At 53.9% G+C, this 22,040-nt stretch overlaps 1 protein-coding gene across 4 annotated transcripts in view; it reads left to right on the top strand.

Moving 5' to 3' along the window:
- Positions 1 to 15,593, top strand: part of ADCY5 (adenylate cyclase 5) — a 153,724-nt gene extending 138,131 nt beyond the window's left edge. For all 4 annotated transcript variants that reach the window (XM_081026197.1, XM_081026196.1, XM_081026195.1 and 1 more), the window contains exons 17-21: positions 494 to 626; positions 6,815 to 7,078; positions 8,215 to 8,419; positions 11,317 to 11,441; positions 13,149 to 15,593. In XM_081026197.1, coding sequence (XP_080882323.1) covers positions 494 to 626; positions 6,815 to 7,078; positions 8,215 to 8,419; positions 11,317 to 11,441; positions 13,149 to 13,277 — 856 coding nt within the window. In that variant the 3' untranslated portion in view covers positions 13,278 to 15,593. The remainder of the gene's footprint in view (positions 1 to 493; positions 627 to 6,814; positions 7,079 to 8,214; positions 8,420 to 11,316; positions 11,442 to 13,148) is intronic.
- The last annotated feature ends 6,447 nt before the right edge of the window (positions 15,594 to 22,040 follow it).

Genomic DNA, 22,040 nt, shown 5'->3' with positions numbered 1-22,040 from the left:
AGTTCAGTACAAGGGATTTTCTATACTGTATCTTTAATTCTTATCACAGTCTTGAAATGGGGGCATTGTTATCCCACTTCACAGATTGTTCAGAGACGTTAAGAGACTTGCCCGAGGTTGCCCAGAGATGGTCATTATGGCCTGCCTTGTTCCCTCGCTACTGCGTCCACAGCCCGTCCTGTCCATCAAGACAGACCTGGGGTGTACAGGCTGACTTTTACAAGGGCCTTCTTCATCCCCTGATGTGACCAGGGGAAGCTCCCCAGGGATGGGAGAGTAAGGCATCAGGAGAGGAGTAAGGGCTGCTGAGCTGCAGGTGTGGGCAGGGGCTGAGATGGGGCTGCCAGCCAAGGCTTCCGGGATGAGCACACCTCAGGCAAAGTCTGAGCAGGAGGGTGAGGAGAGGGAGGTGCTGTGACGGGAGGAAGACATAAGGCCTGAGGGGCTTCGGAGCCTGCCATGAGGTGCCCGGGCATCTGCCTCCCGCCTGCAGCCCTGAGCACGCGACCAAGGTGGCGCTGAAGGTGGTGACGCCCATCGTCATCTCAGTCTTCGTGCTGGCCCTGTACCTGCACGCCCAGCAGGTGGAGTCCACTGCCCGCCTCGACTTCCTCTGGAAACTGCAGGTGGGTGTTCCAGGGGCTGGATCTGGGGTGGGGGCCTCACGGTATTTTATGAGTGAGTGTGTCCATCACCTGGGCTGGGCTGGGCCTTAGGTCTGCACGGACCAGTTGTCCTTCTCAGGCCTTGTCCCAACAAACCAGTGCCCCGTGTTCCAGAGGGTCTGCTCCCTGCGCTCTGGAGCCAAGAGGCAAAACCCTGGAGCTTATTCTAGACAGACCCACCCTCGACAGTGCTGGGACTTTGATGGACCCAAGACATATGCTCTTAAGTCACAAATACCGTGTTCATCCAGAGTCAGGGACAGAGAGGAGGTATGGACAGGCCGTTTGTGGGGGGGCAGGGGGAGAAGAGTGGCAGGAGGTGAGTAGGGGAGGAGGAGCATGCAGTCCCGGGGCTAAGAAGGCCTCAGTGCAGGGGCCTGACCAAGTGCAGGAGCTGTACCAAAGGCTAATGAGCAGGGCTTGATGTGTTCAGAACTGGGCTGGAAGATTTCTCCAAGGGAGCATGGGTGCATGTATGGATGGATGGATGGGTGAAAGGAGACATCAAAGACCGTCAACAGGAAGCCCAGCCATGGGTCTGTGCCCAGGCCTTGGTGAGAGGTGGGCCAGGCAGGGGCAGAGGCAGTAGGATGCTGGGGCCACAGCCCTGAGCTGGGCTGAAATCCAGCCAGTGCCCTGCCTTCCAGTCTTCGTGCTCTGAACCCTGAATCTGTCCACCTGGAGAAAGGGATTCCTGGTGCTCCAGGTGCTAGCAGCAGTCCCCGTGGCCCCTTGTCACCTGGTGGACCCCTCCAAAGGTCCAGGAGAGGGTGTGCAAGGGCACTGACTGTGAGAAAGCCTGGTCTTCTGTGCAGGCGGTCTCAGACCTATTACTCAAGCCCAGCCCCTTGCAGGACTTAGCTTAGCACCACCTCTTTGCCTCCCTTGGCCTGGTCCCTGTGTCTAGGTCACTTCTCCAGCTCATCTGCAACTGGCTTAGGCCTCCTCCATCCTCAGCTTCTTATTAACGTTGAGATTAAAGTCTTCAGGCTGGAGTAGGTGGCCCTGGAATTGCATTGGATGCTGAGTGAAGATGGGGGCATCTGGTTGCCCTGCTGATGGGAGTTTTGCATGAGGTCTGGCTGCAATTCCCCACTGAGGTCTCCAGTGGGGTCCTCTGAAGTCAGGGGAACATGTTTTCCTTCCGAATGCCCCTCACAGGTGGGGAGGGACCTCAGCGGTATCCAGTGTGAAGTTGCCTGTGTCTCCTCAGGGAGCAGCTGCCCGGCCTCTTCTCTGCTCTCACACCCCTCCCTTGGGGAAGCTCCCAGGACGCCCCAGCGCTCACCGAGGGGCTGACCAGCCTGTGTGGGACTCGGGGCCGATGTCCCTCCGCTTCTCTGCTCACACACACCCCGCCCTCCCTGTGAGCCCCTCAGAAGGCCCTCCCAGTGTAGTTTCTGTGGTGTGCCTGAGTTGTGTTGCAAAGACCTCAAGAAAGGGGTGAAAACCAGGGGTGAACCTGCCATTCAGACTCTTTCTGTGACCTGCTGCCCCTTCACACCTGGTCCCCCCGCCCCCCAGTGTTCAGGCAACAGCGGCTTTCTCTCAGCCCCCAGCCAGGTGCTGCCTCTGGAGCTTGAAGGTAAAGACCTGGATGAACCACAAGCTGGGTGTGGGTCTCTCCCGGAGAGCTGAAGCCTCCCCCGGCCTTGGCGGGCTCTGAACCTCCCAGGCCCAAAACACCCAGGGGAGGGGGTCTCTCCTCTGCTGCAGGAAGGGGTGTGTTGGCCCCCTCCAGGACCCTGGGTGTGAGGTCCCCCACATATGCCCAAATCATTCCCGTTCCCTCCAGAGCTGCAGCGGTGCTGAGGGTTTGGGGAGATTTGGAGCCTCGGTGTCATGCAGGGTCTCAGCTCCCACTCCCCACATAAGAATGCAGGATGTGGTAAGACCAAAAAGGAACACCCACGGAGACATAGATGGGGGAGTCATACCACTATATTCTCGCTGGCAGCTGGGTTGGAGACACAGGAAGCAGGAGCCACATGATTTGCAACCTGCTGTCCGCTTCTCTGCCAACCAACCTCACTTGCTAACTTCAATCCGCGCCTGCTGGCTCAGCCACCATCTCCTTGCTAACCCCCATTTGCTGCTAGCGTAGCCACAACAGTTATATTAATGGCCAATGGCTCACTGGTTACAGCTGACAGCCAACTAGCCACAGCTGATGGCCATCTACACCCGAGCTAGCACCTTTCCACATGAGGACGAGAGCCTGGAAACTGCACTTCTGGCTCTGTCCCCACACTGGTCATTCTCAGTGACTCCCCTGCGAGTCTTCAGCCCCCAGACGCACTTGTATTTTTAGTGGTCCTCTCCACGTGTGGCCGCAGAAACAGGTTAATTCCACTTATTTACATTTTCTCCCTGACCTCCCTCCCCATGCCCACGCTCTTCCCCCACCCCCATTTTATCTTATTTTGCGGGGAGGAAGTTTTAAAAAAATAATTTAAAACGTACAGAAAAGTTACAAGAACAGTTATAAAGAACTCCAGCAGTCCCTTCACCAGATTCCCCAGCCAATTTCCTGCATTTGCTTAATTACCCCCTCCCCACCTTCTCACGTGATGCCCCATCCCTCCTAAATTCCTGTGTCTACCTTCCAAAGGCAAGGACACGCCCATTCGCATTTTGCCAGTGGTCCCCATTCTGGCCTAGGATCCCAGCCGGGTGTACTCTGCATTTAGTTGTCTTTCCTTTTCTTTCAGTCCTTGCCGGTCTTAAAGAGGTTTTTATTCTGTGACCTTCAGCTTAGGTCTGTTGACATTTCCCATGTCCAGACTGAGGCCACACCTTCTTGGAGGAAAACTGTGGAAAGGATGTGATGCCTTCTCATCACATGGGGACTCCACTACGTTGACCTGTCCCACCCCGGGGACTTTAACCTTGATCTCCCCACTCCAGAGGGCATCTGCCAGACTTCTCCACTGTGGGGTCTCCATCTTCCCCTTTGCATTCAGTTAGCATTTTGTGGAAAGAAATTCCGATATAACACCCATATTCTGATTCTCAGCAAACCTCCACCCACCGGTCTCAGCACCCATTGCTGACTCCTGCCTGCCAAGTAGGGGTGACACGTGTCCACCATTCCTTCTGCATTAGGTAACTGGCATTCTACTGTAAGGAAGACCCTCCTTCTCCCCACTTATTTACTTAGTCATTCATTTAACTATATAGCATGAACGTATAGATTCCTGTGGAATTCAGTAGGTTTTAATCTGTCCCTCCCATTATTTCAATGTTCCAGTTCTGGATTTGGAGTTTCTTCAAGTTGGCTTCTGTGTTTTTTGACCTGCCTCTATCATGCTTTGAGCATTTTCTCACTTTCTGGCATGAGACGATGTCTCGGGCTCATCATATACTTTCCCTGACCCAGCCCAGAAATCAGTGATCTCTTCAAAGAGCCCCAATTCTTTTTCACGGACAACAGTCTTTAGAAACCAAGATCGGGGGCTCAGTGTGTTCACTATTCTAGGTCCTCTCTGGACAAAGCTAGGAAATCTGTGTACGTGTATATGAACATATAAGTAACTATATGTACACGCACACGCATATGTATGGATACTACTCCAGGTTCTCTCTGTTGCTATTTAAAACCGTGAATTTATACCAGTGTCTCCATTTCCAATGTAAGACCTCAGGCTTCTTTCTAGGCTCTCCGCCTTCCATGCCTGCTAATAGCATCTCTGGCAGTGAGAAACCTAGCTCCCATTACCTTTCACATGTTCTACCCATTTACTCAGTGGAACCAACCCCCTGGCCCCTTCTCTGCCCCCCCATGCCCTCTCCCCTCTTCACCACCCTGCTTCTTGCATCTGGGCATGCCACATGTGGCACCCCTTCCTCTGGTCACTTTTCTTCAGGCACTGAGGGCTCTGTGCAAGGGAAGGAAGGAGGGAAGTGGCTGGACACCCCCCCCCATACACACACACTGTCATTTCGAAAACGATTCAGAAGGCTTGTGGCCCTGTGTGGGTGTGTGGGTGAGCACTACCGGCCCGGTGTGTCGGCCTCTCTGCCCGGAAGCTCTCCAGCAGGCTCGCGATGCTTCCAGGTCCCTCCATCTCCCCTCCTGCTCTGAGACTTTGGGGAGGGGGGACAACATCAAGTAAATACCAATAAACAAACACCTGAATGCAGGTCCTTGGGCTGGGTGAGGTATGGTTTGTTGTTCCATGCCCGGTCTTGCCCAGCAGCCCGTTTTGCTGTTGGATCTGTGGTCATGGCGGCTGGGTGGGTGCTGACGGGGAGGTGGGGAAGCCTGGGGGCCTTAGCTTCCCTGAAGCACCTGCATGAGGAACAACTTACCTGCAAGGCCCCTTCCTGGCCGAGCCGCTGGCCTCAGTTCTCAGGGCAGAGCCCACTCTCCTCCCACAGCACTGACCTTTGTAGGACCAGCGAGAGGCTGTGGACCCCTGAGCCTTCCTGCCCGGCCAGAACCCAACCCTAGAAGCTTCTGACGGTGTTTGGCCCCAGCCCAACACGTCTTGGCGCAGAGTTTCCCGGATGTGTCAGAAGCACCTGGCCAGGGCCTGGGGGCTGGGCCTCTGTTCCCATCAGTAACCTTGTCGTCAGCATCCCGGCCTCCTCGCCTGCGCTGCCACTCTGCCTGACGCTTCGGGCAGATGCTCTCTGGGAAGGCACATGTCACATTTCTGTCACCTGCTGGGCCGGAGTGTTCCTCGGTCCTCAGGAGCAGGACTGTGAGCGGCCTGGTGCATTTTCAGAGACAGGTGGTCCAGGTTCTTCGTGGGACAGCCTGTGGGAAGTACAGGGATTCTCACTCCAAACGTCTCCCCCGGGCACATGTGTTCCAGAGCTAAGAGTAGGTGGCCCTGATTTATGGGGAGGGAAGTGGTCAGTGTCACACTTCATAGGAGCAAAGTCACCTGCGCTGGAAAGCCAGGGCGGGAAGATAGCACATACCCACTGGACCCACCTGACATCTGAGGCTCCAGGAGCTTCCGCAGGCATGACCCCCACCCTCAATGGCCATGTTTCTGATGGCTCCAGGAGGGACAGGCAAGGCTCAGCCTCTGAGCCTGGAGTCCCTGAGCTTTCTGCCTTCCTCGCTGGACCCAGGTCCTGTGGCCTCGGGGGTGGGGGGGGGGTGCGCCTGCTGCTTCCCCACAGGCAGCCACCACCCACGGGAGAGCCAGGTCCCTGAGAAGGAGTCCTGACTGTTTCGGAGGTTGGAGTTGTGGTCAAATAGAACGGCCTCCACCTTTAGTTAGGGAAGGTCCAAGCAGGCTGGCTAGATCCTTTCAGTGGTCCTGCTGGTGACCATTTTCCTGCTTACCTTACCAACACGCTCATTCCCAGTTCAAGGGGACACTTTGTTTGCCAAGGGGGGGAGGAAGCCAGCAGACCCCACTCTGTTGCCCTGTGTTCCACGCACGCTCTCATCAGGTGGCTGGCTCCTTCTTGCCTTGCTGCATGCCTACCTCTGTGCTTCAGCCCATGGGCCGTTAGCCACCTCTTGACCCGAGGGCTCTGCCTTGTCCCTTTAACCTGGAAGGTGAGTGACCGCAAACTCCAGCTGCCCAGATCCAGAACCCAAACGGGAAAGAACAAAGTCAAAGGTGATGCCCCTGTCCTGTCCTCGGTGGCACCTCGGGGCACCTGCACCTCCGTGCCCTGCCTGGCTGTGTCTGGCCCTGGGGCGAGTCTGCTCTCATGGGGCCCAGAATGATGGCCACGGGGTCAGTCTATTAAAGTGACCCTTGTCAGACTGCTTTTCTGATGATTTCCTGCTACGAAGAGAACACTGGAAAGCTGAGGAGCACTTGGGCAGCTGGAGGGCCTTTGGGGTGTGGTTTTGGACCATCCCTTTAACCTACTGCTTCGTTCTAGTCTTGGGCAGACAGGATCCTTTCGGCCTCTCCTCCGGGACCTGTTTCCACTCGGGTTCCCTGCTTCAGGATAAACACCCTCGTAGGTGAGGCGGGTGGGAGAGAGTTGGATACAAATCTCTTTCTTTCCTGATGGTCAAAGTAATAGATGCTCTTTATGGAAAATTGGAAGGAGAGGCAAGAAAGTTGGGCACTGGTGGAAATCTGGGGCACACGCTGGCATTTGGGCGGATCTCACTTTTCTCCCCTAAGGAGCGCTTCGCTTGCCCCCCCCTGACTGATCCTCTGTCCCAGGCCACAGAGGAGAAGGAGGAGATGGAGGAGCTGCAGGCCTACAACCGGCGGCTGCTGCACAACATCCTGCCCAAGGACGTGGCCGCCCACTTCCTGGCCCGCGAGCGGCGCAATGACGAGCTCTACTACCAGTCGTGCGAGTGCGTGGCGGTCATGTTCGCCTCCATCGCCAACTTCTCCGAGTTCTACGTGGAGCTGGAGGCCAACAACGAGGGTGTCGAGTGCCTGCGGCTGCTCAATGAGATCATCGCAGACTTTGATGAGGTGGGACGCAGGCGGCACTTCAGTCCCCAGAGCGGGAGGGAGGCAGAGACCTCATGCCCCCTTTCCCCCGTCACCAGATGTGAGCGGTGATCTCAGGAGCCCTGACGGGGGTGCCCCAGGCACCGTTATAGGCGGGCCTCTCACATACATTCCCTCCCCTAGCGTGATGTTGCAGAAGAGGGAACTGAGGCCCACAGATGTGAAGCGTCTTGCCTCAGGTCACTGCCAGTAAGTGGCAGGGCTGGGGTTTCAGCCCAGGCTGTTTGAATTTGCAATCTGCACCTCGCTGCCCAGCAAGGCCCTGCCCAGCTGACTCTCCAACCACTCCCCTCATCCACCTTTCCCCTCAAGCCACTGAGGACTGGACAGGGTCGCAAGGTCGGGACCTAGCCATGGAGAGAGTCCCCGGAAGGAAGGATTTCCAGGCTGAGAGAGGAGGCAGAACAGAGATGCAAATCCCTGAACAGAGGAGGCAGAAACAAAGCCCTGTCTTCATCCATGTGTCACACTGTTGTCGAGCCGCGTGTGTGTGCCAGGCACTGGGGACACTGTGCCCAGTAGGGTCACCTCGACCCTGGGAGCTCACTGTGTAGTGAGGATGACAGGGACAGCCCTGGTGTGAATCCAGGGCGTGGGCGTGGAGCACGGGGAGGAGACGGAGGATGGAACTGGGGGGGGCAGTGTCGGAAGCAGCTCACAGGTGGTGGGGAAGTGGGTTCATTGCAGTCGGCTGAAATGGGTCTGGGCAGGCTCCCGACAGGTCCTGGAGATAGCAGAAGGGTGTCCCGCTGGATAAAGATGAGGAGCTTTCCCTGGGAAGGATGGGGATGTGAGCCAGTGCAGGGGTCGATGGCCACCAGCCCCTCCTGGGGGCATTAGACTAGGAGGTGATTAGTGATCTGGTCCTGGGGGCTCTTGGTGGTGGTGGGGGGGCAGTAGCACACAGCCACTCCATAGAGTGAGAGCTGGAGGAGGCCTGGCCCTGTTGGGAAGCATCGAGGCTTGGCACTGAGCTGGTGATGGAGGCGGGTCCACTGTAAGAACTGGGGAGACGCCAGGGCCACGGTGCTGTACTTCCCTGCAGACCTCAGGGCCCAGACTGGAGGGTGACCCAGGTTTGGCCTCCTTCTGTCCAGATCATCAGCGAGGATCGGTTCAGGCAGCTAGAAAAAATCAAGACCATCGGCAGTACCTACATGGCCGCCTCTGGCCTCAATGATTCCACCTACGACAAGGTGGGCAAGACCCACATCAAAGCTCTGGCCGACTTCGCCATGAAGCTGATGGACCAAATGAAGTACATCAACGAGCACTCCTTCAACAACTTCCAGATGAAGATTGGTGAGCCAGCCTGGGAGTGCTGAGGGCTTGTAGGGGCTCCTACCCCCCCACCCCCATCCCACAACCTGTCTGAACAGAGGCTGATGTCACAGTGTGTCCCTGCCCAAGGGCATGGTGGGGGGTCACCCATCACTCACTGCAGACTCCTCCTGGAGCTGGAGGTGCCTCCTCTGCATGTTGGTGTGTGGGTGACTTGCACAGGACACCATCTTTCTGAGTTCCCACCTCGACCACTCGTTGGGAAGGCCGGTTGGACCCAGGCTGTCCCTACCTGAAAAGCTTTGTGGGGGATGCTGCGTGCCAAGGGCACAGGGCCTTCTGGTGGCTGCCTCGTGGGCATGACAGTCCCTTTTATTTCAAGTGATAGTGACTCAATGACAGTGTTTCATTTAAAAGTGTCCCAAATTCATTCAGTAGAAATGAAAAGCAGTAAAATGAAACACTTTCACATTTTAAATACAAAAAATAGAAACATGGTACAAGTCACTAAATTTGGAAATTTATAAAAATATTGAACGTATATTCCACAAAATGGTTAGCAAAATAAAATATAGTGAAATCGTTATAAAACTTAAACATGAAAAGAATCATGTAAAATTGATAATGAAATGATTATATTTCAACATTTCAGAAGAGTAACCTTAAAAAACGATGGGTCCGCGGGGTTATCGCTGTGTTAAGTTGTTTCTGTGTGTGTGAGCACAATCTTCTAGGCGTTGGGAAGCTTTTCCATACAAACTGGGGAAAGAAACGGTGAGGAGCTGGTAATACGCGGGACTCCTCCTTTGTCAGGGGCCCCCACTTTATAGGTGCCGAGGGTGGTGTCCCAGGATGGGGGGCGCCATGGAAGAGGGGGGCTTCTGAGGAGAGGCCGTGGGTCACTTTTCAGTCACTTTCAGGCCATAGTCTACATGTTCAGAAAATCTTTGAACCAAAAACCTCTATATATTTTTTCCTCTTTTGTATTTAATTTTGTTGTTTTATTATCCTCACCCTTTTATTCTGACAAGTTTCAGCTCTACAGGAGAGTTGAAAGAGTAGCACAGTGAAAACACATGTATGTCGACATAGCCACACATTGCTCCACCCTCCTGTATCCACAAAATGATTTCAGAATTACAACTCTGAATGGGTTGCTCCATAAATGTAAAGGTATTTCTGCAGTTTGTTTTGGCCTTAGCGCGCATTTTACCCAGGATGCCCAGGCTTCCAGGGTGAGTGATTTTTGCAGTAGAAACTTGGCCTGGTCAAGTGTTGCTGCCCTCCTCCTCTTGCGGACTGTGGACGTAAAGAATGCTTTCTGAAAGAGCAGACCTTTCTTGTATTCAAAATTTCAAAATGTATCATCAACGCTGGGCATGTCTCAAGCCATAAATGATTCAGATGTCACATTTTTTAAAAAATCAAGAGTAATTCACCAACAATAATACTGGTACTTCAGTTCTCAAAATGAGCACATTAAACCGAAATATTGGATTACGAGCCATCAATCTTGTGATCATTAATAGCCTCAGGAGACATTTTGTTCTGACTGAGTGTCGGGAATTGGGCTTTTCCTTCGAGCTGTTTGTGTTAGCCTGGGGGCCCAGTGCCCGTGGACTTGACCAGATTCTCACTTTGCACTGACTGCTAGAAAGTTCAGACCAGAACCAACTGAGGGGTCTGCTTCACCTGATACACAACCTACATTTCTGTGTCAATTTCACTCTTGGTTTCGTGATGTTGCCATTCTTGCTTTCCTTATACCCTGTCTTTTCCACCGATGTTGATGTGTATTTTTGTAAGCTGCCTCCACTCCTTCGTCAGACCAGGACCGGGGATTGACCGGCAGGTAGACGGGCAGGCATTTGGGAGCCTGGTGTGGCAAAGCCCTTCCTCCAGACTCCAGACGTATTTACTGGGGAGCTTGGCTTTGGGCCGATGTGTTGGACAGTCCAGTCTGGGAATAGCACGTGGGGTGAAAAGCTACACGTGGCTTGACAGGACCAAAGTGGAGGCTCATGGGAGAAGAGTGTTGAGGACTGATGACACATCTGACTGAGTGGCCCGAGGGGCCTATTGGGGAGCTTCTGCCCCTTCCTCTCACACAGAAGAAACAATTAAGCAGCCATGAGGTTTAATAAGACTCGGCATGAGACAGTTCATGTAATAGGAGGGAGCACCCTGGGCTGGGAGACAGGACAGAAAAGGTCGAGAGAATGCCAGGCGGGCCAGATGTGTCAGGGAAGGGTTCTGCCTGGAGAGGAGGGAGGGCACTTCAGGAGGAGCGCGGCACAGCACAGTCTCAGAGGAGATGCTGCTCAGTGTCGCCGTGGGTAAGATCGGGAAGGACAGACTAGGGCAGAAGCGCCAGGAGCCCGACGGAGAGCCTGGGGTCGCTGCCGTGACCCTTCCCTCGCTCAGAGGCCCGGGGTAGGATTACTTGGAGAGGGAAGAGAAGGATGGGTTAGGAGCCAGGTTCGAAGAGCAAGAATGGTGGCACTCCTAAAGAAAGATAGGAGTGAGGACGAAGAAAAGGGCCAGTTCTAGTATGTTGCGTCTCAATTGATGGTGAAGACATGCCATTGAGAAGGAGAGGGCATCTGGGTGGCGTCAGAGGTCACTGGAAACCTGGCAGAGGGCAGTTGTGGTAATGGCCTGGCAGGAGCTGAGCACTGACTGGGTTGGGAGGACGCAGGAGCAGTGGGTGTGTGAGCCGGTTCCTGTGGTCGTGAGTTGTCAGCCTTTGATAGGAACAGAGCCGCGGGAGCCGCAGGGTGAAGCCGCCTGGGGGCTGGAGGACAGGGTGTCTTCAGGCCGGGAGTCAGCGGGAGAAGCTGCCGTGCGGAGGGAGGAATGACATGCAGGCACGCGTTGGTCTGCGCCCTGACGAACGTGCTGACTTTTGTTCCCTGCAGGGCTCAATATCGGGCCCGTGGTGGCCGGGGTGATCGGGGCGCGCAAGCCTCAGTACGACATCTGGGGCAACACGGTGAACGTGGCCAGCCGCATGGACAGCACCGGTGTGCCTGACCGCATCCAGGTGAGTCCGCCCCCCCCCGGGGGCTCTGTCTGATGCTAAGTGGCCTTTGGGGCAAGCTGCCCACAGTGCCCAGTCAGAATTTCTGCAGCCAAGTGTGAGGGGCCTGGGCCCGTTGGCGCTGTCTCGGAGGCTTGGAGAACACGACTGTTGCAGGCGCTCAGTACCTTGGACAGATCTGCAGTCTGTGCAAAGCCCTCTACTGGCCACAGAAAGTATTGGGGGAGACAGCGGGGAGGCCAGCTGCCCACGCCAAGCAGGAGTGCTAAGGCCTAACCCAGGCTCACAGCGGGACACAAGGACGGCTCAGAGAGTGGGGTCTTGCCAAAGGCAGCCCGCAGCACTCAGGGCCTGGTTCAGGAGAACCAGACCTGGGATGGTGCCTCCATCCACCAGCCCCAACAGCCAAGGGGCCACACACCCAGAGCCTTTTTCTCCTCCCTTCATTCTTTGCCAGCTGGCGCTTGGGATTCCCAGGCCTAAGATGCTTCAGCTGCTTTTCTGTGTTTTTCTCAGCCTTCCTTGATTTTCTGCTCTCGTCTGACAACAGAGAGGCCCTGGACTGGGCTCTAGTCCTGCACCCCACACACCCCTAGTTCCTTGTGAGGCTGTGGACAGGTCGCTTAGCTTCCCTGGCCTCAGTTTTCCCGAGTGCCAACTGTGCTCTTTTCATGGCCCTTTGCTCACACTGACCCCGCTCAAACGTGCCCTAACTTTTCTCACCTGCCCGGCTGGTTTGTACATCCTGTCTGAAGGGCCTCACCTCCATCCCTGTCCCAAAGGGAGAAGGGACAGGAGACGGAAACTGAGGAGAGAGGCATATGGCTTTGCAGAGCTTCTAACCTCACCCATGACGGGAGTGAGGGACTGTCAGCAGCCACACAATGACCCAGAACCTCCCTGTACATCGGGCTTTACCATTCACGGAATATACTACATAACACAGCAGGGTCACCTCCCAGCAGCCCATCCAGAGATTCCTGGCCCCTTCCTCCCTGGCCTGGCAGCCAGGCTGGGCCAGGACACACAGTAGGTGTGTTGTCGGTGGCTGGCAGGGGAGTGCTGGCGACACTCAGACACTGCTGCTCCCATCACCCCTGCTTTTCTCCGTCATCCTGCAAAAGTGTAATCGCTGAAGCCACCTGTGAATTCTCCTTGTTCCAAAGGCTGAAGGAGAGATGAGCCCTTCACTATGGAACTGACCCTGGCTCTGCCAGTCATAAGCTGTGTCACTGTGAACAAGTGACTTGGGTTTTCTGAGCCTGAGATAACAGTACTTACCTCATAGATTAGATAAGCAGTGGTTCTCAAATGCTCTGTGGTGAAAAACCACTTTCCAAAAATATCTGATCTGTCACGGCATGTGACCTTGGTCACGTGCTTGGTCAGATTGCTATGAGAGCTCCCGTGTGTTTCCTCTCAGCCTCCGCACGTCCCTTGTTGTGGATGGTGACAAGCAGCCACTCTCTGAGTAGCACTGAAATAGCACATGAGAGGTGCCCTCCACACTGCCTGGCATGGGGTGGGTGCTGTCATCCTTCTCATCACTAAGAGGCACTTGCATGGACAAGCCATTGTGTGTCCCGAGAGCCCCAGCCGGGGAGACGCCACCCACTCTTCTGTCAGGGGCAGTCGGGCAGCTCCGCCCGATGGCAGATTCACAGCTCAGGTCATCGATGGCCTATCCTCTCTCCTCCTTTGCTTCCTCAGGTCACCACGGACATGTACCAGGTGCTGGCTGCCAACACATACCAGCTGGAGTGCCGGGGTGTGGTCAAGGTCAAGGGCAAAGGAGAGATGATGACCTACTTCCTCAACGGAGGGCCCCCGCTCAGTTAGCAGCTGCCAGCCAGTGATGCCAGGCAGCCTGGCCTCCAGAGAAATAGAAACGGCTTCTTTGTGTGCCGGGCGGGCAGGTGGAAGCCTGCGCTCCAGCCCAGGGGGCCACGCCGGTGAGATTTGCCACTTTGACTCCAGAAGCAGCTTCTGCCTTTGTGGGCGGGCAGCAGCCTGTGTCCCAGGCCCCGGGGTGCCAGCGTCCTGCGAGCACCAAGCTGACCAAAGATGTTTCCCTCCGTAGAAGACTCTGCTAGACTCAACCTGAATCTTGAGTTTTCTAACTGGCGCTGTTGCAACGCGGGTGGAAAAGAGCTGCTGGAGCATTGATGGGTGTGTGGCTGCCCAGCGCTCGACAGCAGGGCTGAGGGAGAGGCCTCCGTCTCAGGGGGTGGGGAGGCGGCGTGACTCTGGCTCGCGAGAGCCTAGGGGCCCTGAGGCATCTGCTTGTCCGTGAGCCTGGAAAGTTCAGACAGAGGCCGGGTCTCTGCTCCATGAAGGGAGCGTCTGGTAGCAGTGCTGGCTTTGGAGGGACTGGCTTCCTTCGCAGTCCCCCTCGTACATCTGCACACACAGCCAATGGCCCTTTGAGGGGAACAGAATGAATTTCCGGAGTGGGGGGAGCAGGAGGACTCGAAGCTAGGAGTGGTGGTTCTGAGAAAAGGAAAATATTTATTAAATAAAACAAAACAAGTTTCTGTGCCCTTCTTTAGACCATGCTAGTTGTATGCGTGTAAGAGACCCACAAGCAACTGAGGCTGCCACTGGGGAGAGGGGGCGGGGGTCCCGACTTGTCTTTTTTGTATTTTTTATTTTGTATTATTGAAAACCTTGGAGATCTAACAAATATACCAAATTCTATATTTTGTAAATTCTCTATATTAGAACACAGCTGTGCACAGCAGGGTGTGTGCTCATTTGTACTGTACGTACGTCGATGTGTGTACTGGTGTGTGTGTGTGTGTGTGTGTTTATGCTATGGAACCGCTCTCATACAGGACACCTGTTTCCCTCATTCAGATGTGGCAGTGTTGGGTTTTCCCAGGTCCAGCCAGAGCAGTGAGCATGTGCTTTTGGGGTACCATCCTTTCAGATTCAAGAGGAAGGTACATGGACACATTACCCCATGCATCTCTCTCTCTCTCTCCAACACTCAAACACACACATCTCTTCCCCTAAGTAAAGTGCAAATGGAATGGTAAGAAGAAAACAAAAAGCTGCTTTCCCATCTCAGGCTGAGTTGGAACAACGGAAGCACTCTCCACTTGCAGCAGACAGCATGGCCACTGTCACCTTTCTGCTCCCTGAGATATCAGCCGTCTGCTGCCTGCAGAGGGCTCAGCAGTGGCCCTTGGCGCTTGGCCGGCATGGGGTGTGAGGAAGCTGCCTGGCTTTCTCAGTTGGCCAAGGTGGCTCTCTCAGAGACAATCCCTCAGACTTGAGGACATAATGTGTAGCCCTCAGGTTCAGGGGGGAGGGGTGGGAGGAAGTGACCTTGCCCTCCACCTGCAAACCAGAGGAAAGGGTAGGGCCCAGCTTCAGAGTCTACAGGGTAAAGCTAGCAGAAATTTGGTTTGGTTTGGTTTTTGTTTCTTGACGAGGGAACAGTTAAATACACAGGAAAAAAATTCTATTTTTATACGCGGTGAGGGGGGCATTTGGAAAATATCATAGAAATAAATTCAAACGGAATCCTTGGGGCCTATGCCCAGATCCTTTGCTTCTCAGGGCAGAATTATTTTCACCTCCAACACGAGCTCGAAGGAGGTGAGGTGGCAGCCATATCCCAGCTGCTGAAACGTTACTTTGAGGCCCACCTGTACCACCTCTCACTGGACACTAAACTGGCCTCCCCTTTCCACACACCATCGCCCACCCCAATTTGAACACCGCTCTGAGAAGCAAAGCTTATGGACCTAAAACTGCCTGAGTGTGTCGGCGCTTTTGCTGCTCTGTCCTTTGAGTTCTGCATTGGCCCTCGTGCCCATCGCTGGGGGTCGGCTTTCTCATGTTCTCCAGTCCCCTGCCCCTCCCATCACTCACCAGTGGTGCTGGGTTTTCATTTTGTTTCCAACCTGAGTAACTGTGTGTGTGCTGAGTTCCTCCCATGTTCCCCCTGTCACCCCGCCAGCCTTGCGGGGGCCCATCCTCCCCCTCCCAGCAGTGACTGGTGACAACGTGCAGTGCTAGCTCTTCATTCCCTCTAAGGGGTGTGCTCTCTTTTTATTCCTGCTCTTGCAAAAACGGATACGATTATGATTTCCCATGGAAATTGAAAAGTCTATTTAAATAATTTAACTATTAAACACTTTCACTGGTCATGTGTCCTGGTCTGACTTGTGGCTTGGGCTGGGGGCCTAGGTCCAGCCTGAAGGACAGTGCACTCAGCCCCGGGAGGGTGCTGGAGCGGGGGCCTCGGCGGGGGCCTCCTAAGTGGGGGCCAGAACATGGCTGGGGGAGAATGTCCACTGAAGACCAGTCACTGTGGCAGCTGGGTGGGAGAATCCTGGTGACTTTGGCAAGAGTTGGTTCACTGGAGTGGGGGGCAGCTGCCGGGGTGCAGGAGGCTGAGGAAGGATGTGGGGAGGACAGGGGCGGAGGATGCAGCCAGGAAAGATCCAGGGCCTAGGGGAGGAGTTTTTAAAACAGGTGAGCCAAACATGTTTCTATGCTGAGGGAAAGAAAGTGGAAAACACCGGAGAGAACACAGATCATTGAAAAAACCAAAGAAGGTGGGAGGGGAGGAGAGGCGGGCTGGAGGTAAATCGATTGGACCCGGATAGCTAGTAACGAGGGCTACCATTTATTGAGCACTCTGTACCAGGCACTGGCAGAAGCACCTTACAAACATCATCTCGTTTCATCTTTCTGCCTACCTCATTTCACTGAAGAAGTGGGCACAGAGAAGTTGAGTTATTTGCCTAAGGCCCCAGAGCTGGTCAGTAACAGATGGGGTTCAACGCAGCAGTGTCTGCTAAGCCCACACAGGTAACTTCCTGCCTGCCCAGCACTCCTCTTCCCCACAGAGGAAGGGAAAGGTGGTAGCAAGGCAGGGGGCCCTTTTCAGCAGTTCCTGCCTGCCCAGCCATTGGAATGCAGGTTCAGGAAATAAGACCAGAGAGGCTCGGACAGGCTTCACACACGTGTAAATGAAGGAGCCAGTGAGAAAGACTTCAATGGCTTCGTCACAACAATGGCCACGTGGGGCATAGGCAGGCCTGCTCCAAAGAGAATGGACATGAGTAGGACTTCAAATGTGGGTGGTGAAGGGTGTAACTGCAGAGAACTAGTGTTGAACTCGGAACTTTTCGGGCTGGGATACGTCAGATAGAAAAGGAGACCAAATGATACGAAAGGCCCAACTTCAGGGCCGATCTGCCGAGGTGGGAACCTCAACTCCCGAAGAACTCCCAGCCTGCCGTGGGTGGTGGAGAGCAAGCTGAGGACACCACGTGCGTGCACGCACAGAGGACCAGAGAGCAGTGCTCCTAGAATCTTCCTCAGCCCTTCTGTCCCCATCTCCACGGAGCTGATCCCAGAGAACATACTTTCTTCCTCCCTTAGAGTTATGCTTTTTCCAAAAGCATATCCATACTAGCCAGTTAATTAGCAAAACTTACTAGAAAAGACGCCATTAATGCGGGACCTGGGTTCCGAACACGTCTTTAATGCCTACTGACCGCAGAGACCACTAAGAGCAAGACCAGGCTTCCGCCACCACGGTGCTGACGTGCTCATAGAGGGGAGCTGGCCAGTGAGCCTGAAGCACCGAGGAGGCGGAAGGTCGGCCTTCACCAGGTGGCCATGGCACTTTAGACTTTCAAAGTTACAAATACGGTTACCGAGCTTTTCCAAAATCAAGTATCTCCCAGGTGGCGTACAGTTAGTTAACTGATGCCGAGAACTGTAGTTTTCACGCTAAAACCTGGGCGTTTGCCGTAGTGCTGCCATCTGGCCACGAGTTGCCCATGGGTGGAAAAGGATGCTGATCCCCTCTCGGTGCGGGGCAGGGAGGCACTGGGCACTGGAGATACGGCGCAGTGATGCTGAGCAGATTCCCACTGACGCACGACGCCGGGGACAAATACCGACAACCCACGGCTTTGAATTTGTCTACATTGAAACAACTCCACGTTAAAGAGAATAAACACCATACACGTCATCAGTAGAAGGAAGGGACTGAGAAGGCTGGGCCACACTGGCCGTGGGCAGCACCACTTAACACGTGTCAGGAGGGTTGGACCGGCTGGTGTTCCCTGTGGGGGTGGCGGTGAGGCGAGGGCACAGCAGACCAGACGACCGTGCCCCCCGCCGCCACCTGCACGTCCGTCATACTGTATAAAGAGCCTCCACACACACGTCCTCACTCGTGCTCCCCCCAGGCCTCCGAGGGAGTGGGAGAAGGGCTCGGGGACAAAAGCTGTGGCCCTAGCCCACCGCGACTGCCGTCCAGCGTGCCCATCTGGTGGGGTGCTGATGACCTTGGTAGAACTGAGGGCTTGCCATGCCTCAAGGCCGACAATAGATGAAACAGGATCCAATTATGATAGCTTTTCTTTTCCCAGATTTTCAAAAAAGCCCTTGTTGGTGCTCCTGCTCTCAGTCTTGGGAGGAGAAATATGGTGTTTGCTGTCCTCTTGCCTATCTTTCCTTCCTGGAAACCTGCAGGGTTACTGCTTCACAAGGCAGACAAGAGCAAAGCCAGGTGCGGCCGCTGGAGTGGCTGATAGCAAGGTCTCATCCTCCTCTGGCTTCTCTGATTCTAAATCATCGTGGAACTCTTTACCTGGTCTTCCAGTGCCAGACCACATGTGTGGTGCAAACAAGCAATGGAATTAGGATTTTAAGATTTTGGAGCCAAAGGCTGAGACAAATGAGATGACAGCATCGTGCCATGGGCGATCTGTGGGAAGGTCACCTTCACGCCGAGCTGGTAACGGCTCTGTCCCCCTCCAGACACCATGGCAGTAGCAGCAGCTGCCGTACATGACAGCAGCACGGCCAGGAGTCCTTTCCTATCAAGGGCTCTGATCCAAGGGCTGGAGGTCAGTGTGGGCTCACAGGGTGAGCAGAGGGGCCAGAAAGACAGAGGCTGGGGGAGAAGGGCTCCAAGAGCAGGAAGAGGGGCCATCTACAGCCTACAGTCGAGGTCAAGTAGGTATCCTGGCCCCGCGGGCTTGCCGGGCCCACACCTCACCTGCCCCTCTGCTCTAGTGAGCAGAGCGGAGCCACCCCTCACTGGGGGAGCACATCGGCCTCCCCAACGCCCCTCACATCCCTGGTCCATTAGGCCCAGGAATTGAAAGAATTCTCACTGGAATCCATTGGGACCTCATCACTTTCCCCGCCCTCAGCCAATTTCTAATTTAGATCTGCCTGAAATCTCTGGTTTGTCAGCATCTCTGGTTATTTTCACTTCGACAATTTTCCAATTTTGCAAAATTTGCTTCTTTGCTTTGACTTTGTCAGTTAGCTAAAGTGTCATTTCTCTGGCTCACATGGGACTTTTTCTTTTTTTTGGAGGGGTGCATTTTGCTTCAGATTAAACTTTTGAAAGCCATGTTGCATTCGTGTTTTTCAAGAGGGCCTTCGGCTCTCATATCTCCAGCCTCTATGTATTTCCATATTGCAAGTTGAAAGCTGCTGGCTGCCTTCCCACCCCTGACTTCCCTTAATGCAGAGAACACACACACTCTTGGGGACCATTACAGAGTGGTGGGCACTAGAGTGGCTGTAGGGACAGAGCCAGGAGTGCAGTTTCCAGGCTCCCGGCCTCATGTGGAAAGGTGATGGCTCAGGTAGTAAATGGCCATCGACTGTGATTGGATGGCCATCAGCTGTGGCTAGTTGGCCGTCGGCTGTAACCAGTGAGCCATTGGCCACTAATGTAACTGCTGTGCCTACGCTAGCAGCAAATGGGGGCTAACAAGAAGATGGTGGCTGAGCTAGCAAGTGAGGATTGCAGCCAGCAGGGCAGAATGCTGCTAGCAGCTGGGATTGGTTGGCAGGCAGAAAAGTGGACGGAGGATGGCACATCGTGTGGATCCTACTTCCTGCGTCTCGTCCGGCCTCCAGATACTGGGGTGCAGGCAGACCCGTTGTTGGGGTACTTGTGGATGTTTGCTCTCTGTGTCTCCCACCCAGCCGCCAGCGAGAATATAGTGGTATGACTCCCCTATCTAGGGCTCCGTGGGTGTTCGTTTTTGGCCTCCCCATGTCCTGCGTTCTTATGTGGGGAGCGGGAGCTGAGACCCTGCATGACAGTGGCTGTCACTCAAGACTGCTCGAGAGATCAGATTAGAATGTTCGAAGTAAAGGATGATGGGGCCACACCGGAGAAGGCGAGATTCCCAGAGGCACCCTCCCCGTTTGACAGTGTTCCAGGGCCTGAGAGAAGGGGGCCCGGGAGCGCAGTTTACCATTCCAGGCCGTGTGACATGACTAGTTAACCCGGCTTCCTTACTCAGATGGATTTTGTTGTGCTCACATAACCTTCTGTACATAAAACACTTGATATACAGCAGGCACTTGGCCAGCGTGGGTTCCTCAGTTCCCTTCTCTCTTCCAGGGTCCCCAGCCCCTTGCCCAGAAGCTGCACACAGAGGCTGGCCAGGGCCTGCTGGACAGCTCTACAGGCTCCTCGCTTACATTGGCAATATCTGAAAAGCTTTGTGCAATGGCTTATTATACGTGGGGCATTTGAAATTTAAATGACGCTTACTACCTTGAAAAGAATAGCAAGAGACCACAGCGTGGCAGGAAATTCTGTCCTAACACTCGCTGTACTGGGCTGTTCTAAGTGCTTTATATTCACTGACTCAGTTAATTCTCACAACAGCACTTTGCCCAACGTGGTCTTATTATGACCACTGTACAGCTGAGGAAACTGAGGCTACATGCCAGTAAAAGGGAGAGCCAGGGCATCTGGCTCCAAACTCAACCACTCTTGGGTATGGTAAATAGTTACCTTCTGGTTTTCGTTTAATGTTTGGAGATATATGGAACTACTTAAAGCAAAATGTCCATGAAATCCCTTCATATCAAAGAACCAATCTATTCTGGCCTTCAGCCTGAAAAAGTCAATGTTTGTGACATATGACTCACCAATGCGCTTTGACATTCTTTATCAAGAATCCCTAATTCATGAGTTAGTTTTACTACAAAGACTAAACCGTATGCGTCCTGGCTATAAAATCTCAGACACACTTAAGGTTCAGCATACCTCTGGCCACCATCTGTCCTGCCATTGTTGTAGGACTTTAGGAAACTTATTTGTCTAGGACATTGCCACTGCAGGAGTTAACACTGACTTGGTCTCTCTTACTCCAAAAGTAATCTACAACAGATTAGAACGTATTTCCATGTTGCCTAGCTTAACTTGCCATGGTGGGGAAGGGCGTGAGTTGTGTGTGACACTGATCTGAACTCCTGGTGCCACCACATGGATACACTGTGCTGCGCTCACAGCACGAAGTGCTGCGTCTACAAACAGGAAGCTCTCATAAAAGCTCTCTGTGCCGCTGCCATGCTTAGAAGACCCGGGGCCGTTTCCCCTCCCTGTCACTTTGTCTGTTCTCACTGCTGCTGCAACCGTAAGGGCCATGGTTGTCAGGCACATACACACAGTTTTCTTTCTGAGTCTCTGTGGCATAGAAAAATGAGCACCAAACTTCTGAAGCATTTAAACTCGAATCCCACGTTTGAATGTGAGTCTTTGTTCCTCAGGTGAATATGAAGCGTCCCCACCTGTTCCTGCCCAGCTGCCATAAGGTTGGACTGTGGCGGAGGATCTGGTCCACAGAAGGTGCTAACAAACATTCTTATCACTACCCTGTTTCCCCGAAAATAAGACCTAGCCGGGCAATCAGTTCTAATGCGTCTTTTGGAGCAAACATGAATATAAGGCCGGCTCTTACATTATAGTAAAATAAGACCGGGTCTTATATTCATGTTTGCTCCAAAAGACGCATTAGAGCTGACTGTCCGGCTAAGTCTTATTTTTGGGGAACACGGTAGTCCTAGGCACTGGAGGAGTTCCAAGTGCGAAGGCAGAATAGTGTTTGTTCACCTCTAGGCAAGGTCCTTGATAACCTGCCTCAAAGAAAAGCACCGGCACAAAGCAACCAAGCAACCAAGGCAGAGCTGGGAGGAGCTGAGGGAACACGGGCGAGATGGAATGTACGAGCCCTGTTTCTCTGGCAGCTGGAGCCTGAATGTGCTTTCTGTTGCGTGACATTGCTGTGCCCTGGGATGCCGAAGAAAAGGGCAAATGTGAGCCGTGGGTGAGGCTGGGCTGAAAATACTGTTTGTTGTCAAGGAAACATCAGGAACAATTTGTAAGGCTAGGGTATTGATTGTGGGAACTCTTTGCGAACTAAGCCCGTTCTCTCCTTGAGTTTCCTACAGTCTCCAATTGTGCTGAGACTATTTATTACACACCAGCACTGCCCACTGCATAAGAAAACGTATGCGCCCATGTCAACACCACTCACTGTTAGCAAGCAAGGAGGATACAAACCCCATGGCTTCCACCCATGCAGTGCTTCCACGCTGTGATTTCATCTGCGAAATAAAGTAACAGAGAAAGCTTAGCCACTGGAGGAAGACATGTTACGAGAGGGGCAGCCACACATACTTAGCTTTTCTTTTTGAAAAGCTCTGTGCTCACACAGGAGGCTGCCCCACGCCAGCACCCAACAGCAGCCCCCCCACACTGATGAGATGGGCAGGCCCTCTCGCCCTAATCAGTAATATAAATTCTCAGCT

The sequence above is a fragment of the Rhinolophus hipposideros genome (assembly GCF_964194185.1).
Source record: "Rhinolophus hipposideros genome assembly, chromosome: 2".
In the NCBI taxonomy this organism is placed as follows: Eukaryota; Metazoa; Chordata; class Mammalia; order Chiroptera; family Rhinolophidae; genus Rhinolophus; species Rhinolophus hipposideros.
Note: the sequence above shows the minus strand (reverse complement) of the source record. Positions and strands in the feature narration are given on the sequence as shown.